We start from the raw sequence: 18,591 nt of genomic DNA, 5'->3' as shown, positions 1-18,591 counted from the left end.
AAATAGTAGTGGATCAATGAAATAGGTTAGGTTTACAACAAAGACTATGGTAATCTAATGTTTGATAAGAATTCCCTATTTGACAAAAATTGCTGGGAAAACTAGAAAATATTATGTTAGAAACTAGGCATTGACCAACACCTAATACCCTAGATATACCAAGATCAAGTCGAAATGGGTTCAAGATTTAGACATAAAGATTGATACTATAAGCAAATGAGGAAGATAAGGGATAGCCTACTGTAACGTTCTGACTAGCTTTCTGGAGGGCTTTGGGACCAGCCTTTGTCTCAGAGGAATAATCACCACCAGAATAGTCAGGGATAAAGTCCAAAGTCTTTATTGTCTCCTTCTGTCTCCCCGTCTGCACCAGCAGCCTCAATCAGTCTCTGTCCCTATCTAGTCAGCCAGTCAGTAGTATGCACATCCAAATGTAAGGTCCTGCTTTCTAGAGCTCCCAAGTTGGGGTGACAAAACATACCATTGCTTTTTAGAGCTCCCACACTGGGGTGGATTAAAATATAGTGTCCAGATTAGCTCTCTGGAGGATCTCGGGATCAGCCCGAGTCCTTGGTCTTAGTGGAGAAGTGATGAAGGCAGGAGAACCACCATGACGCTGGTCAAGTCTTCTCTCATGGCTGAGTTTGTCCCCAGTGTATAAACTCTCTTATAATTAAATCAATTCATCATAGTGAGTATAAGCCAATCATTATATCACTAGGGAACCATTATTTGTAGTAAGATTAAATCAATCATACTTAACTAGAAAACTATTAATCACTCTGCCAAAGTACATAACCATTGTCTTATCAATTCCACTAAGTTAACAGCTTGTAGTAAGAATCCTTGCCTCAAGTATATTTCTCCAGTGGTCTGGCCCATTACAGTCTACTTCTCAAATCTCTGGAGAAGGAAGTAATTTATGACCAAAGAAACAGAGAACATTGTGAAATTCAAAATAAGTAATTTTGATTATATTAAATTAAAAAGGTTTTATGCAAACAAAACTAATACAGCCAAGATTAGAAGGAAAGCAGAAAACTGGGAAGAAATTTTTACAGCCAATGTTTGTGTTAAAGGCCTCATTTCTAAAATATAGAGTATTCACTCAAATTTATAAGAATATAAGCTATTCCCTAGTTGAGAAATGACCAAAGAATATGAATAGACAATTTTCACATGAAGAAATTTAAATCAGGAGCAGCTTAATAGCCCAGTGGATAGGGCACCAGCCCTGATGTCAGGAGGATCTGAGTTCAAATCCCACCTCATTCAGTTAACACTTCCTAGCTATGTGACCTTGGACAAGTCACTAAACCTCAATTGCCTTGGGGGGGGAGGAGGAGGGCCAGGGAGGAGAGGGAGAGGGGAGAGGAGAGGGGAGAGGAGAGGGAAAGGGAGGGGAGGAGAAAGGAAGGGAGGAGAAGGGAGGGGAGGGGAAGGGAGGAGAGGAGAGGGGAAAGGAGGGAGAGAGGAGAGGGAGGGGAAGAGAAAGAGAGAAGAGGGGAGGGGAAGGGAGGGAGAGGAGAGGGGAAAGGAGGGAAAGGAGAGGGAGGGAAAGAGAGGGAGAGGAGAGTGGAGGGGAAGGGGGAGAGAGAGAGAGAGAGAGAGAAAGAAAGAAATTAAAATCATTTCTAATCATTTGAAAAAATTCTTTAAATCTACTGATTACGGAAATGCAAATTAATATACCTCTAAGGTACTATTTATGGTATATGTATATGGTAAAAGAATGTTATGGAATATTACTGTTCTATAAGAAACAATCAGCAGAATAATTTCAAAGAGGCCCAGACAGATTTACATGAGCTGATGCTAAGTGAGTAGAACCAAGAGAACATTGTACATAGCAATAACAAGATTATGTCTTGATCCAACTGCGATGAACATGGCTCTTTTCAACAGTGAGGTGATTCAGTCCAGTTCTAATGGTCTTGTGATGAAGAGAGCCATTTGCACCCAAAGAGAGGACTGTGGGGACTGAATGTGGATTACAACATTGTATTTTTACTTTTTTGTTGTTGTTTGCTTGCATTTTGTTTTCTTTCTAATTTTGTTTCCTTTTTGACATGATAATTATGAAAATATGTATAAAAGAATTGTACATGTTTAACATATATTGGATTACTTGCCGTGTGGGACAGGGGGTGAGGAAAAGGAAGGAGAAAAAACATTTGGAACACAAGGTTCTGCAAAGGTGAATACTAAAAACTATGCCTGTATTTTAAAAATAAAAAGCTTTATAAAAATTTTAAAAGAAAAATGCTCTAAATAACTACTAATTAGAGAAATGCAAATTAAGACAACTCTGAGGTACCACTTCATATCTCTCAGATTGACTAAGATGACAGGAAAATATAATGATGAATGTTGGAGGGAATGTGGGAAAACTGTGACACTAATGCATTGTTTATGGAATTATAAATTGATCCAACCATTCTGAAGAGCAATTGGAACTATGCCCTAAGGGCTACCAAACTGTATACCACTTGATCCAGCGGAGTCTGTATCCTGAAGAGATCATAAAAAAGAGAAAGGGACCCCCGTGTGAAAAAATATTTGCAGCAGCTCTTTTTGATAAGAGGCAAGGAACTAGAAACTGAATGGATACCCATCAGTTGGGGAATGCCTGAATGAAAGTTATGGTAGATGAATGTAATGCATAATTGTTGTTCTATCAGATGATGAGCAAACTGATTTCAGAGAAGCCAGGAAAGACTTACATGAACTGATTTTAAGTAAAGTGAGTAAAACCAAGAGAACAATGTACACAACAACACAACAATATGTGATGATCAACTGTGAGAGATTTGGCTCTTTTCAAAAATAAGGTGATTCAAGCAATTCCAATAGACTTGTTATGGAAATAGACATCCACACCCAGACAGAGAACTCTGGAGACTCAATGTGGGCTAAAACATAGTATTTTCAGTTTCTGTTGTTGTTGTTGATTTGCTTGAGTTTTTTTTTCTTTCACCTTTTGATCTGTGCAGCTTGCAAATATAGAAGAAATGCACATTTAACCTATATTGGATTGCTGCCTATCTATGGGAAGGGGTTGAGGAAGAGAGAGAGAAAAATTTGGAACGCAAAATTTTGCAAGGGTACCTGTTAAAAACTATCCTTATATATGTATTTGGGCAAATAAAAACCATTAAGAAATTATGTTGTCATCAAGCCACTATTATCATCTTCCCAGGATATTATCCATTAGAAATGGTCACAGTTCTGGCTTTGCTCATTTGGTCACAAATATACTATCCATGATGAGTAATTTACAAACATACAGCAAAAAAGAAAATACACAACAATGAGAAAACCCAAATAAATATTTGATAACATTCTCAGCAAGACAAGAAAACATGTAATGACATCTCCAGATATTAAGAAAAAAATAAAGGTTAAACAAAAACAATGTTTATTGTTGTTTTTTAAATGGAAGAAATAATTCCCCCAAATTTCTCTAAAAGCCATGAAGAAAAAAATGAAACCTCTCTCACACTTTTCTTAAATTGTCAGGAACTGAATTATGAAAAAATTTGATTTCATGTTTAACTTTTACTTACGTATGGTTTATCAAACTCAGAGATGTACAACTTAGACAAGCACGGTCTCCCAGACTACCTAAAACCAAAAACAAACAAAAAAAATTAAATCCCAACCACTCCAAATTTGTTTTCCTGTAAAAAGAGTAATTTAAAATTTTAAAAGAAATATTTAGCGAATTATTATAAAGAAATCACTATATGTTGAAAATAATTATTCTGTTTAGCTTAATCCCAATTGCAGTTTCCTAGTTGTTTTCCTTTACACCGCTTGCACAGATTACAGATAAAAATATATTACAGTCTATTTGCACACCTAGTCCACCATGCTTCTCTACATTGTCACTTATAATTTTGAGCTAACAAAACTGTATTCTTCCAAGATTTACAACCATAAAGCAACAATGAGAAAACATTTATTTAAAAATGTATTCCATAACACTAAGTGAAGTGAGTAGAACTAAGAGAACATTGTGCATAGCAATAACAAGATTATGTGATGATCAACTCTGAGGGACTTGGCTCTTTTCAACAATGAGGTGATTCAGCCCAATTCCAATAGATTTGTGATGGAAAGAGCCATCTGCACCCAGAAAGAGTACTGTGGGGACTAAATGTGGATCACAACACAATATTTTCATTATTTTTGTTGTGGTCGTTTGCATGCTTGTGTTTTTTCTCATTTTTTTTTCCCATTTTAGATCTGATTTTTCTTGTGTAACATGAGAAATGTAGAAATATGTTTAGAAGAATTGTACATGCTTAACATATTGGATTACTTGCTGTCTGGGGGGCACAAAGTGAGAAGGGAGAGAGGAAAATTTGGTACATAAGGTTTTGCAAGGGTTGAAAACTATTTTTATATGTATTTTGAAAAATAAAAAGCTATTATTATATTTTTAAAAATGTATTCCATATCAAGGGAGCTCTTTAGGGTTGTTAAACTCTTCAATTTCCCAAATGTAAGCTAATATATTCTCTTTTTCCCATTTAAATTGAGATCCACTTCAATGTCCTTCAATATACATGTATATGGTGATGTATTAATTCAATAGATGTGCCATTTTCCAAACTAGATCATTGATAGACTAAATTACACTCACTACTCTCTTCTTCACCTAACTTATTTTTTCCTATGTGGATTATTATTATTATTTTTGCTTAGGCAATTGGGGTTAAGTGACTTGCCCAGCGTCACACAGCTGGGAAGTGTTAAGTGTCTGAGACCAGATTTGAACTCAGGCCCTCCTGACTTCAGGGCTGGTGCTCTATCCACTGTACTATCTAACTGCCCCTCCTATGTGGATTATTAAGCCAACCTCTTTTTAAGTAAATCTGGACATCTTATTAATATTCAGGGATTGATGCAATCAAAAGAACACATTATCAACAAATGAGAGCCAGCTAGAGGACCTCATCATCTTTAAGGAACCCTTCAACTTGAACAGACTGTTTTGCATGACAGTACTGAACACCCTTGGCAAGTACACATTTCCCTTATTTGCCTCAACTGACAATAATCTAAATATCTGTTTGTAGTGATTAGAAACTTTTTATGATTTTAATACATGCACGTTTAAGACTTTTAATTGGAAGAGAAATTTTAGTACTGCATTTTATTCTAATGCTTGTAACAGCAAACAAACAATAAGCATAAATGGTTGTTATATCCCCTACATCCTTCAATCAACTATGAAGAAAAAGATGTGATCCACTGAATCTCTTACAAAAGTCTGCTTGTTATTGCCTCAATCACTGAAGTTCCCTGAGTTTTTTTCCTCATTTGTAAAATGGCAATAATTCCTATAATACCTACTTCAAAGGGCTATTATGAGGATCAAAAAAGTTTAATAAAGCATTAAAATGTCATAAAATTCACTTTTTTTATTAATCCAATCCAACAAATATTAAGAAGGCAACTTGGATCAATGGTACAGAATATTGGCCTCTGAGTGTCAACAGCCTGCTTTTGACAGCCTAATAGTTAGGTGACCATATACAACAAATATGGGAGATTTTACCTCTGCGAGATTAAGGTAATGCAAGAGTATTACAGAAGCTTGGTGACCTTCAATAATAGAGGAAATTCCTTGTACTAATGAAATAACTCCATCTTTCACAAATGGATTAAATTAAATTAAATTAAAAGGCAAATTAAAACCTATCCAATGGCTAGACCCAAGGACATAAGATTAAAAAATTCAGTGAAGGTCGAATTCTTGTTTGGGAGTCAAGCAACAGAAGATATAGATGAAAGGTTAACAATGAGAGTCAGAGACTGGAGCTGTAATTGCACTAGAAGAAATTCTGTACTGTGTAAATGTTGTAGCTGTGAAGGAAGCATACCTTTGAAAAAGCTTCCTGGGGTGCTAGTAACTGGCTTCTAACAATGACAGTAAGTGTAGGAAAAGGATATAAGCTGATGGATGATCAAGACCAGTAGAGAATAGACAACTCTAAGGGGAAGATGGAGCATCCTGACTCTAGGACCTACCTACATGCTGCATTTGCACATACAAATTTGGCTACATTAGAATATGAGCTTCTTGGGGCAGGGATTTAACAAGTAGTAATAAATGCTTGTTGTCTAATTGATTTACTGAATGATGAACTATTTTCGCAGTTCTTCCAGCAGTGAAATTCTTCATAGAGCACCAGCCACAATGAATTTTACTATCTTAGTTAACTTGATGAGCATAAGACCTTTCTCATTCCTCCCTTCAAGGTGCTATTTCCTTTCCCCTTCCACTCTGCATGTAAAATAGATCAAAATCACCAATGTTCTTTAATCAAATACAGATATCAGGTGAAAACACATTTGAATTTTTAATTAAGTTTGAACAAGGGGGACAGCTGCATGGCGCAGTAGATACAGCACCGGCCCTGAAGTCAGGAGGACCTGAGTTCAAATCAGATCTCAGACACTTAACACTTCCTAGCTGAGTTACCCTGGGCAAGTCACTTAACCCCAATTGCTTCAGTAAAATTTTTTAAAAAGTTTGAGCAAGGCTTAGTATGTTCTGTTTGGACAAGAAATTCCATCATATCGCCATAGAATTTATAAAACCATCAAGCTAATAAGATCAGATTTGCTAACCAAAGAGAAAGGAAAGCTTTCTGGCTAAACACCCTGAAGAATTTTTTTTTTGGGGGGGAGGAACTTTGATTTTAGTCTCTTTATTCCTTTATTCTCCCTTGGCAAAAGAATGACCTGAACTTTACACAGGATCGAAGGATCTGGATTTCCCTGATCCCCTTCTTAGTCCTATCAACATCTCTGCCTCTGTATAAGGAACCTTAATGGGGAAGGAAGGGGAGTGATTTCAAGATTTCTCAAGAAACCAAAAGAAACTATACCATACTTAAGCGGAACTTCTTGAGCACCCCATGAGTAGGAAAAGACTTTCATTAACAAGATGAACTCCTGGAAAGCTGGGGCTATTTTTACCTTTCTTTGAATCCCAGCCCTTGATTTTTTAAAACTGATAGTCACTTCCCTATAAACTGATTTTGTTATGTGGTTTCTTCCCACAAAACAAAGAAGTAACCAATTAAGCATAGAGCTCTTTCATTGGATCTGGGATGTGATACACCTCCTTCTCCTTTCTTCACAGCAAGGACAACACTCTGGGATATCACCCCTGTGAGCCAATACTGGCCTCTGTATTTTGAGTTAAATTCTCTCCTTTATCCTACCTGCCACTGTCCTCCTCTATCCTACCTGCCATTATGCCTGTCCTTCCATCACATCTCCAATTAGATATCTTTTATCATGCTGACTAAAGCAGCATGGCAGAACAGATAGAGAAATGGCCCAAGTCAGGAAGATCTGCATTGAAGTCCTGCTTTGATCACCCATTGGCCATGTGACCTCATCCCAGGTAAATTCTCTGAGGTTCTAAGGGCCAGACTGGCACTGGGCAGGAGTTCCTCACTTAGAGTTTCCCATATTGACTAAAAAAAAGTTTTTCCATTAAAAGAAAAATGTGCTTAATTTGGTGGATATGAAGTGTTACTTCAGTATTGTCTTAATGTGTATTTCTTTTATTAGTGATTTAGGATGTTTTTATTTGATTGTTGATATAGTTTCAATTTCTACTTATATAATTTGCACATATTCTTTGACCACTTATGTATAGGGAAACAATGCACAGTCTTAGAAATTTTCCATATTAGATATTTATAAGAGATGCTTCCTAAGAGCTATTGATTCTTCAGAAGACAAGTGGTTAAAGAATACTAATTTGTTTTCAAAAGAAAAATTCAAATTGTCACGAGATAACTTATTTTTTACAAATTATTTACAAATCACTTATTGTGATGACCACATTATCACCTAGGATACTTTAGAGTCAGCTGGAGTCAGGATCAGCAAAAGTCCTTGATTTTTATTCTTTGTGGATGTGAACGGAAAGGGTGAGAGCAATGACAACACAAATATGCCTCTGGCTCTCTCACTCCACCCCCGAAATCCTCCATCCAATCACCTATACAACAGATCAAACTTGCACAGAGTAGTGGGCAGGGCCATTCTTTCTCCAAGCATATAGTAATGGAGCACTGTCCAATTGGTAATTAGCCTTAAGTACTCGAACTTCAGTGCATCTGCTCAGTTTCAGCCCATTACAACATATGAAATGAAAATTAAAACAATCCTGAGATCATACCTCAGTCAGTCAATAAGCAATTATTAAGCACTTGCTATATACCAGCTATTGTGCTAAGCACTTAAGAAATATAAGTAAAAACACTTTGCCCTCAAGGAGCTGTTAGTCTAATAGAGGAAACAATATGTAAATAATTATATACATATAAGCAGCACACAGACTTTGAGGGTTTTTAATCTCCAAACTCACATTGATGAGTTAGGTCCCCAGAGCTTGGCTGTTCTGCCCCTCTCTCCTTCTCCCTCTCTCTTTTTCCCTCCCTTCCTCTTTCTCTCTTTTATTTATTTATTTGTTTTTTTTCTTGCTGATGTTATTGGGGTTAAGTGACTTGCAGAGTCACACAACTATGAAGTGTTGTCTGAGGCAAATTTGAACTCAGGTCCTCCTGACTTCAGGATCACCGCTCTATCCACTGCGCCATCTACCTGTCCCATGTTCTGCCTCTCTTTAGGATAGATTTAGAAACATGATTTAGAGTTTATGATTCCCCACTTGTGTACACTCCTCCCATTCTCTTCCTCCCAATAGTTGACATCAATTAGTCAATGAGCCTTGTTTAGCTTTTATAATATTTATTATATAGTATAGCTGGTATAAACCATGCCCCCACAAGTCTATGACATACTTTATCACAAGTATATTCAGAGTTCAGGGAAAAGTAGACTTTATAGTTTATAGAACATATGTGTCAAGAAGTAACAACAGCTACTTTTTTTTGGCAGTCCCATTCATGGGATACTCAAAAAGTTCCCCTTCAGTAATTTGCTAGAATTCCTTGTATAGCCTTGAAGTCACTGTTAGCTATTAAAGATATGCTGCTAGGAAAGTGATGGTAAAACTACCCAATCCTCTGGGTGAAGTTCTAATCATCCTCTCATCAATATTCACTTAACCTACCAGATAGCAGAAATTCACAATTTCATGTTCAACTTTCTTTCTATTCATTAAGATAATGAAACCTTCTTTTTTGCTGATATTTAACAAGTTCTTTAAAAAAAAAATGACTCTAATAAAGACTATCTTGAAAGGCAACAAAACTCTGATCAAATACAACAGAAAATATTGGCATCACATAATCAAAATTAAAACACCCATCCTTCTTAAAGTCTTTAATGATACTGTTTCTTTTTCTCTATGTACTGTTTTTCCTAAAGGGAAGGTCTGATTGTCATCCTCTATTTATTCAACTCCAATGGCTCCCTAATCACCTCCAGGGTCTAACTAAAAAAAATTATTTGCTCTGGCTGTCTCCCACTCCAAAAATGTTTTCTTTCCTCAGCTCAGACTACATGACCTCCCTAGATTCTTTTTGGTTCCAGCTAAAGTCCCATTTTCTACAGGAAGTATTCTCTAATCCCTTTTAATTGCAATGCCTAACCTCTTCCAATTATTTCCATGCAGTATACTTTTTATATGCTTTTGCATGATATTCCCCTCATTAGATTGTAAGCTCTTTAAGACAGAATCTGTCTTTTGCCTCTTTTTATATTCCCAATGTTCAGCACACAATGCCTAGTACTTAATAGATACTTAATAAATATTTACTGATTGTCTATAGCTCTCCAAGACCTTTATGGCTTTCTCCCTTCCTCCTTTTCCATTTGCCTCCTCCTTAGAGCTTCTATAATCCAGTAAAAGTGAACTCTTAGGCTGCTCCCCAAATCTGACAATCCACTCCCAATTTGGTACATACTCACTGGCTGTCCCTGTAGGCCTCCGCATTTCTGCCTTCCAGCTTCCCTCAATCTCATCTCCAGTCCTTCCTTCTAGAAAAAGCCTTTCCATCTTTTTGATGATGACTTTCAGTGTAGCCTGGATCCACCTTGCTATTTGCCTGTAGTCTTCCCCATTAGACTAGGAGCTCCGTGAGGGCAGGGACTATTTGGTTTTGTTTTATTTTTACCTTTCTCTCCAGCACAGAGTATACCACCTCATATGTAGCAGACAGTTAACAAATAAATACTAATCGACAACCTATGAAAGCTATTTTAATAGAGAATGTGTCTAAAATTATCTGCCATATTCCAAGGAATTAAATGGGATCCAATATCAATAAGTCAATATATTTCTGAGTATAGAGGAGTACATAGGAATTCCTTAAAAATACCCAAATATGAAAGAACTAAGAGGTTTTTAAGTCACAGGAGAAAATATATCTGCTATGAGCTATTTCTAATAGTTATGTCAGGAAACAAGTAACAGGGTTTGATAAAAAAATTTTTTTTAAAAACTGCTTTCATTATGTTAAACAGTAGCAAGAAAGATATTGCCAGCTTGAGCTAAGACAAAGGGAAACAGTATCACTAAACTTGAAAAAATGTTGCCTGTAAGTTGGGCAAGCCTTAAGAGTCAAAAATTCCTGAATTCTAGTACTATCTCTGCCAAATAACCACTTCCGATATCACCAGGTGAGAAACTGAAGCTTTTCTACCTCATGCAACTTTCTAAGACTAGATATCAACTGCCAATTTGTATATCAGCTAGGATGAAATCACTATACTGGATCACATCTATTCCTAACCTTTTCCCAAAATCATAACTATTATAAATTAATGAGCTGGTCTTTCTTACTTGACATTACTAATAATCTGAGTCAGATTTTTGTTGAACTGCTGATACTATACATACTGGCTGTGAAGTCAGAGGAAGTCAAATCAAAAAAAAAAATACAATTCATGTATTATTTATGACACAATGAAGTTAATAAACAATATCTTTACTAGTAATGAATACAAGACTTTTCACATCAAAGAATTTGAAATCTACAAAATAGACATTAAACAATTCTAATAAATTAGCACAGCATCCTATTTCTCACTATGCTATGTGAAGAATCCAGGATTTAACAAGCTAGGACCTTGGTTCAAATCCAATCTCTAGTTCTTTGTCTATGACTTGGTCATTTCTGAGCAAAGGTTTTCACTTTCCTTCTCTGTAAACTGATGAACTAAATGATCATCAAATTTCTAATAAGGGCTATTTCCAAGAGATATATGGGGTGATGAGGAGAACTAATACCACTAGTGTGAGGGTTTGCAAGCCCTTCTCAGGGCTATTCATCCATATTAGTTGTCCATCTATTCACTCAATTCCCACTTGTGGCTCTAAGACACTGTAGCATGCGCAGTGGCCACACCCCAGTAAACCATCTCAGCAAAGTTAAGCCAGGCTGAGGATAACCAAGAGGCCCCAAAGTCATCAAGCATGTGAAGACTTCTCACAGCAGAATGGAACAATTGGTTCTAAAAGCTATGAAGGCAGATGAAACAGGCACTGTGGAACACATAGAGTTGTCAGAAATAGAAGACACCAAAATCACCGCAACATCAGTCATCTTGACTCTTGTCCTCCCATTGGACTTCATGACTCAGGAAGAGAGAACAAAGCTGATAACTGTGCAACTGTCTCACTTAAATCGAATTCATGAGCAAGTTAAGACATCACCCCTGATGTCATTGGCCTTCTTTTAAAACATGATCTGTATTCCTAGCAACTAGCAAAGGGCTTGGCACTGAAAAGGAACTTAATACTTGGAAACTGATACAAGTGTTCAAGCTAAGGTCTTATGATTCTATGATTAAGGGCACGTACAGTGAGAATATCACATGCCCTACACTCTATATCTTTTAGTATTAAAAATCATATTTTTCACACTATTTAACTCCATATTTTTTTCAAACTGTTCTCTAATCTCATCTCCCATATCCTCACCTAGGCTGTTTTTCTACACTAAGATGCAAAACTTCACATTTACCACCATTACATTTCGTCTTACTAGACTTGACTTAAAATTACTTGTCACAGATTATGTGATCATCAGCTGTGTTGGACTTGGCTCTTCACAACAATGTTTTGATTCAGTGCCATCCAGACAGAATTATGAAGACCTGAATGTGTAGCAAAGCACAGTATTTTCACCTTTTTCTATGTCTGGTTTTGTTTTTCCCTTTCTTGTTGCCCCCCTCCCCCCCATTTTGGATTTTCTTTACAACATGACAAACTTGGAAATATGTTTAAAGGAATTGAACATATATAGATTAAATATGTGCATTTAATTTAATTTACATAAGTAATTTAATCTATATAAGATTGTTTGCTGTCTTGGGGAGGGAGTAGTAAGGAAGGGACGGAGAAAAATTCAGAACACAAAGTTCTAAAAAATGAATGTTGAAAACTGTATTTACATGTTTTTGAAAAAATAAAATACTATTGCAATGTGAAAAAAAGAAAAAATTTGTAAAATTAACCAACATAGTTAAAAATTATTTTTACATGTAACTGAAAAAAATATTATTTTTAAAAATTAACAAATGTATTAGAAAAATAAATTAACAAAATTAGTAATCACAATCTTTCTGAATCCTGCCTTTGCCATCCAGTGGTATTAGCTATCTCTCCTTAGCTTTGTGTCATCTACAAATTTAATAACCATTTTTACCTTTATGCAAGTCATGAAAATATTAAGCAGCCCAGATCCAAACACAAATGACTAAGGACTTTAACTGAAAACTTTCTTCCAAAATAACATTAAACTACTCATAACTCTTCTTTGGGTCCAACCTATTCAATTAGTTCCTAAGTCATAAGCTATACAGAAACAACATCTAAAGCCAGCTTACTAATGGTGTTGAAAAGGCACTGTTATCACCTATTCCTTTGAAATGTTCACTAACCAGATCCTTAATAATAAATTTGAGAATTTTGCCAAGCATCAAAATGAAGCTCACTAATCTATAGTTTGCAAAATATTTTTTTTAATGGTTTTTAAAAATCAAGAATTTCTCTTTGTCTATTATATGGCTTGTAAAAATTTGACCTTTAAATATTATAATCTATTACCTTTTAACATATTTGTAAACCTTTACTGTCTTCACCAACCTCATCTCATCCCAAACTTTAGCATTCCTGAATTTATTTTTTCCCAATTACATGTAAAAAAACAATTTTTTTAGTTTTTAAAAGTTTTTTTCCAAATTCTCTCCATCTCCCCTCCTTGAAGGAACAGCAATTTGACATTCCTGACACTATTCGTGAGGGACCATATCACACTTTTGATTCATCTTCTATTGCCTACTACTGCTTTTAAAAAGTATGTGTCTTGTCGCTTCTCGGCCTTTTGGCTAAGATCAAGTGTAAAAAGTATGTGTCTTTTAAAAATCTAAATGGGTTGATAAATTCTCCACAAATACATATCAGTCTCATATCAATATTTACATAATCCAATAGGTATGGCTTGAATATAAAATATAAGTGCATACAATGAATGGACAATGTTAAAAGTTAAACCAACAGCATGAGATAGTAAAAAGAATATTGACTGCTTTGGGATCAGCACAGATCTGGGTTCGAATCCTATCCTTCTGAGTTAAATTTCCTAATATAAAGCAAAAATAATGCTCTCAGTGGTACTTTCCTCATAGGATTGTGAGATTCACATGAGACCACGTATTAAGTGTTACATAAACATCAAGTATCTTTAGTTTAACTGCAAATGTTAAAAAAAAAAAAAACTTAACATGCAGGAAGCCTTGCCCTTGCTGTTATCAATCAACAAAAAATTATCAAATGCATACTCAGTATCAGATATTGTTATAGTATCCAAAGACAAAAATGAGATAGTCCCTGCTCTGAGGGAGCTTACATTCTAACGGGGGCACATCATGTCCATGGAGTATATAAGAAAAAAGATTCTTTTTGTGTTCAAAGGTTCAAATTTATATGATGGTCTCACCAGGAAAATAATCACCCACTTTTATGTATACAAAATGCATTCAATCTTCAAACCTCTCAACTCAAGTGATTTTTGTGAGGGCTTTGTGCTAAAGCAACATAAAAAAAAAAGAAAGAACAAACTACTTATTTGAAAATATCTAGTTAGTCAATTTGTAATAGTAAAAACAGTTGTTAATAACATATGTCCAACTATGGTATATTATCATTATGAAGTAATTCAGTACATTTAAAAAAAAAAAAAAAAAAGATGAAACATACAAGAAGCTCTGGAAAAACCTAGATAAAGTTTCAGAAAGTGCAATCAGTAGAACCAGAACTAGAAAGACATTATTTTCGACTATTAAAAAAAACAGACCTGGAAAGGAAGGCAGAATAAAATCATTTATGCATATTTTTTGCTTGTCAATTCAGTGGCCTTACTCTGTGATTGTACAAAACTGAGTTCATTTTTATTTTTGTTCGTGACTACTTAATAGAAAAAAAATTGTAATCAAGGGATTGTAATTTTGTCCCTTTGGATTCTTCAATCATTAATATAGACCAGAATCTTTCTATGCCTTAATAGATAAGTTTTTTGAAAATTACTGTGGCCAAAAAAAAAAAAATCCATACTCCTGCAGGCAATCAATCCAGTGAAGAGTCTGTCTGCATTCAGCTAGGCTGACAATGAACTACAGAGAGAGAATCATATCCATATTAGCAACTGCTGCAGCTCTGCAAGCCCAGTCCCATGCCACACTCCACGGGTACTGTCTTTAATAAACCCAGTTAACTCTAGAACCTGAGAGAATGTGTATCAGAGGAGGCTCTACGTTCAAGATATGAACATCACTCCACAATTTGGGTATAGCATGATTTGTAATTACAGATTTTGACAGAGCCCCCAAATCAATCATTTCCCTCAAAATATAGTCAAATAGTAAAAGCCTTATTAAAAAAACAAAACACTGAGCAGCTAGATGTTACAGTGAATAGAACAACAGTCCTGGAATCAGGAGAACCTGAATTCAAATCTAGCTTCAGACACAACACTTACTAGTTATGTGACTCTAGTCAAGTCACTTAACCCCCAATTGCCTCACATACCCCAAAAACAAAAACAAAACAAAACAAAACAGAAGGCCATAAAAGTCTTTATCTAACACCAGTACTTAAAAAAGGATCCCGATGTGAATCTGCATATATCATCCTTGCTATATATCTATGTAGTTAGGTCTAGATTCTATCTCCTGGTATTCACTGTTACTAAGACAAAATGGTGGCACAGTGGACCTGTCAACTGTGGGATTTGGGAATCTGGAAGACCTACTACTCAACCACATATTGCTGTAACATATTCAGGCAGAAACAACCAGGTCTGAGGGGAGGAAGGTTTGAGTTCACACAAGGCTGCTGAAACTAGCCTAATGATTGCCCAGGATTCAGTGATCTGCCTTGGTCAGCACTGAAGATAGGGAACAGAATAATGTGAAAGATAGTCAAAGTGGCTGAGTCAGTTTTAACAAACCTGTATCAAATCAAATGCAATATAAAAATAAATCACAGTTTCCTAATACTTTAGGCTTAACAAATTCCTTTCTCATGCAAGTATTACATTTCTAATTTGCACAGACAGTTAAGTTGATGATCTGAGAAGTCAAATGACTTGCCTGAGATCACAAAGCTGAAAACACAGACTACTATGATTCTGTGAAGTGACAGAGTTAGGTGTAATGCCAAGTCTTCTGATTCCAAATTCAGTGTTCTTTCCATCATACAACTAACAGGATAGCACTAGGTGTAAAACCCAGGTCTTCTGAAAAGCAAGTGCAGGGTTCTTTCCTCTATCAACGAGTAATAAAGGATAAAAGGAGTTAGATCACACTCTCCTATTATCAACAAGGAAGTTGGTGAACCCAATAACAACTCCCTAAATATCAATTTCTGAAATATAAGAGAAAAACAAGTTGACTTTTATGTAGCACCCATTCTCATTTGACCTTCACAACAAACCTAACAGGGGGATATTACACCCTTATTCTTACGAGAATACAGATAATATTACAATTTCATTTTAACAAACATTTATAAGGAGCATACTACATATGTTTCTGTGTTAAATTAACGAGCAGTTTTTATTTTCAATATCAATTAATTCTAACTTACTAAATATGCAATTAAGATCTGCATATTTAGTAATATTCACTGTTAATCATTTTTATTAGATTTTCATAGTCAAGATAATAGAGAGTAGCTATCTCCTATTATTATTATGTCTTTCTTTTGTTACATATATTTCGTTTTGTTTTGGGCTATGTTTCTGTTATACCTCTTTTGTAAATTTAATTGTCAAATTTTAGTGTTTATAAAATGAGTTATATATATGACATCCATTTTTCCTTCCTTGACTTTGTCTATCTTTTAAAAAGTTATTGAGCACTGAAATATGAAGAGTTAAAAAATTACAGCCTGCTACATTTCTCAAGCTTACAATCTAGTGGGAGAATGTGCTTTTATAAATGATGGGAGGAAAGGTAAGAGCCAGATAAAACATTCTAAGAAACGTATAAGGAAGAAGTTTTATTATATATTCTTTGTTCTTACTTCCCTCTTTAGGCAGTTAGGTATCAGAGTGGATTAGGAGCTGGGCCTAGAATTAGGAAGATTCATCTTATCTCAGGTACTTCCCAACTGTGTGATCTTGGGCAGGTCACTTAACCTTGTTTGCCTCAGTTTCTTTATCTGTAAAATAAACTAGAGAAGGAAATAACAAACCGCTTCAGGATCTTTGCCAAGAAAATCCTAAACAGAGCCACAATGAGTTGCACACTCTGGACAACATATATCTTTATTAAAATGTTGCTAATTTTTTATACATCTAATAACCAGCAAATGGAGAGAAATGATACTACTTTTGAAATTCAGAAAACTAACATTAAGAATGTCTTTACAAGACTCATCTTTTCCAAAGAGGAAAGAGTCCAGGGTTGGGAGTCCACCTGAGCTCTGCCACTCACTTTTGACTTTGAAACCACTTTTGACTTTGGGAAATCATTTCACGTCTCAGTATCTAGATTTCCTCACCTGTAACATGAGGAAGTTGGGTTGGATGAACTCTAAAATCCCTTTCTGTTCTACATTTAGGCTTCTGATGCTTTTGAGACACCACCAAGAAATAATGCCTACAGAAAAATCTCACAATCCCCTCACTTCAAAAGATCTCAGGATCCATTCAATAAAAGTGTCAATAAACCAACCCTCTGACTTCAGTGAAATAAAAGGGGGAAAAAAATGAAAATGTCTCCAACTGAAGATGTGACTGAGGGAAAAGGAGGAGACTCCGGAGAAGTTGGGACAAAATCAAACTTCCTGTAGGTGAGGCAAGAAAAGTGAGGAAAGGGAATCAAACAGATGGCAGGAACAAGAGTCAGAACAAGTGGCACCGTGTGTGGCATAGCAAGAGGCAGCGGGCTGCAGAGTAATGAGGGCAGAGGACAAGTAGTAGTTAATGGTTATAAAGTGCTGCCAAGCATCCACCTCGGGACTCATGACAGCTATGGGCCTGGAATGGGATGGGGGGAAGACAAAGTATTCTCAAGAGGAAACAGACAAGAGGGAGGCTTTTCCAAAGGGAAGTAGCAGAAAATGGAGAGTCTACTTAAAGAAGGCAATGGGGGGGATGAGGAGGAAGAGTAATGGTTAGCCTCTCATTCTGGGCAGTATAGGAAGGACAGAGAGAGGAGGCTGGAGAGTAGGGAAAGGGTAGACAGGGGGAGCATGGGAATAAGGGGAGAGAAAAGGGGCAAGAACACAGAGGGGGGGGGGAAAGAAAGGGAGGGAGCAGACAAGGAAAGGAAGTGGTTGGAGGAGTAAAAAGAAGGGAATGTACGAGGCAACGAAGGAGGGCCCGGGGGAGGATGGAAGGAGGCTCGCCGGGGCCGGGCACTAGAAGGAATAGGGGGACGAGGGAGGGGATGGCTTCCCAGGCAGGGCAGGGGCACAGGCACAAAGGTCACCCCATTCCCGGCCCGCATCTCGAAGGCCGCCCGTGTAGTCACAGGCCTCCTCAGGTCACTCCCCTCGGGTGACCTCGGCGACAGGGCAGGCCCAGACGGCCGGGCCGGCGCTTACCCCTCGGGATAGCAGTGGCGGTGGCGGGGACGGCATGGGGCTGGGCGAGGCGGACGGCCCCACGTCCGCAGCAATTCCTCAGTAAGATGGACGCCATGTGCCCGGCACTGACTCGTTGCGCTCCGTCGCGGGTTTCCTGGCTCCTCCCGGCTCCTCCGCGGCGGCCCGGCCCGGCCCAGCCCGGCCTCGCAGGCTCGCGGCCCGCACGTCGCACGCACCACGTACGCACGCACGCCGGCGACGGCGGCAGCCGTGGAACGTTAGCCGTTGGCTCGGGGCGGTTGGCGGCTGCCGCTCAGCTCGAGGATCCGGCGCCGGCAGTCGCCATGTCCCGGCAGCGACCAACGTAGGGCGCGGGGAGGGGTGGGGCAAGGACACGCCAGCACCCCCCGCCCTCTCACCCCACCCAGCTGCTCCCATTGGCCCAGCCAGTCTCGCTACCGACCCCGGCCTCGTGCCAGGTAAGGCGGGAAGCTCACGTTCGGCTGGCCAAAACAAAAGACTACAAGTCCCAGCAGGCCATGGGCCAATCCCTA

The 18,591-nt window shown here is 37.4% G+C and overlaps 1 protein-coding gene across 3 annotated transcripts in view; it reads right to left on the bottom strand.

Moving 5' to 3' along the window:
- LETM1 (leucine zipper and EF-hand containing transmembrane protein 1) overlaps positions 1-18,330 on the bottom strand; it is a 78,733-nt gene extending 60,403 nt beyond the window's left edge. For 2 of the 3 annotated variants that reach the window (XM_051966384.1, XM_051966385.1), the window contains exons 1-2: positions 15,591-15,712; positions 3,567-3,620 (exon numbers count right to left, since the gene is read on the bottom strand). In XM_051966384.1, the coding sequence (XP_051822344.1) occupies positions 3,567-3,620; positions 15,591-15,700 (164 nt within the window). In that variant the 5' untranslated portion in view covers positions 15,701-15,712. Of the gene's footprint in view, positions 1-3,566; positions 3,625-15,590; positions 15,713-18,055 lie in introns of those variants that run through there. The other variant, XM_051966386.1, reaches the window with a different exon arrangement.
- Between the last annotated feature and the right edge of the window lie 261 nt (positions 18,331-18,591).

Source organism: Antechinus flavipes, chromosome 6 (genome assembly GCF_016432865.1).
Source record: "Antechinus flavipes isolate AdamAnt ecotype Samford, QLD, Australia chromosome 6, AdamAnt_v2, whole genome shotgun sequence".
Lineage (NCBI taxonomy): Eukaryota > Metazoa > Chordata > Mammalia > Dasyuromorphia > Dasyuridae > Antechinus > Antechinus flavipes.
Note: the sequence above shows the minus strand (reverse complement) of the source record. Positions and strands in the feature narration are given on the sequence as shown.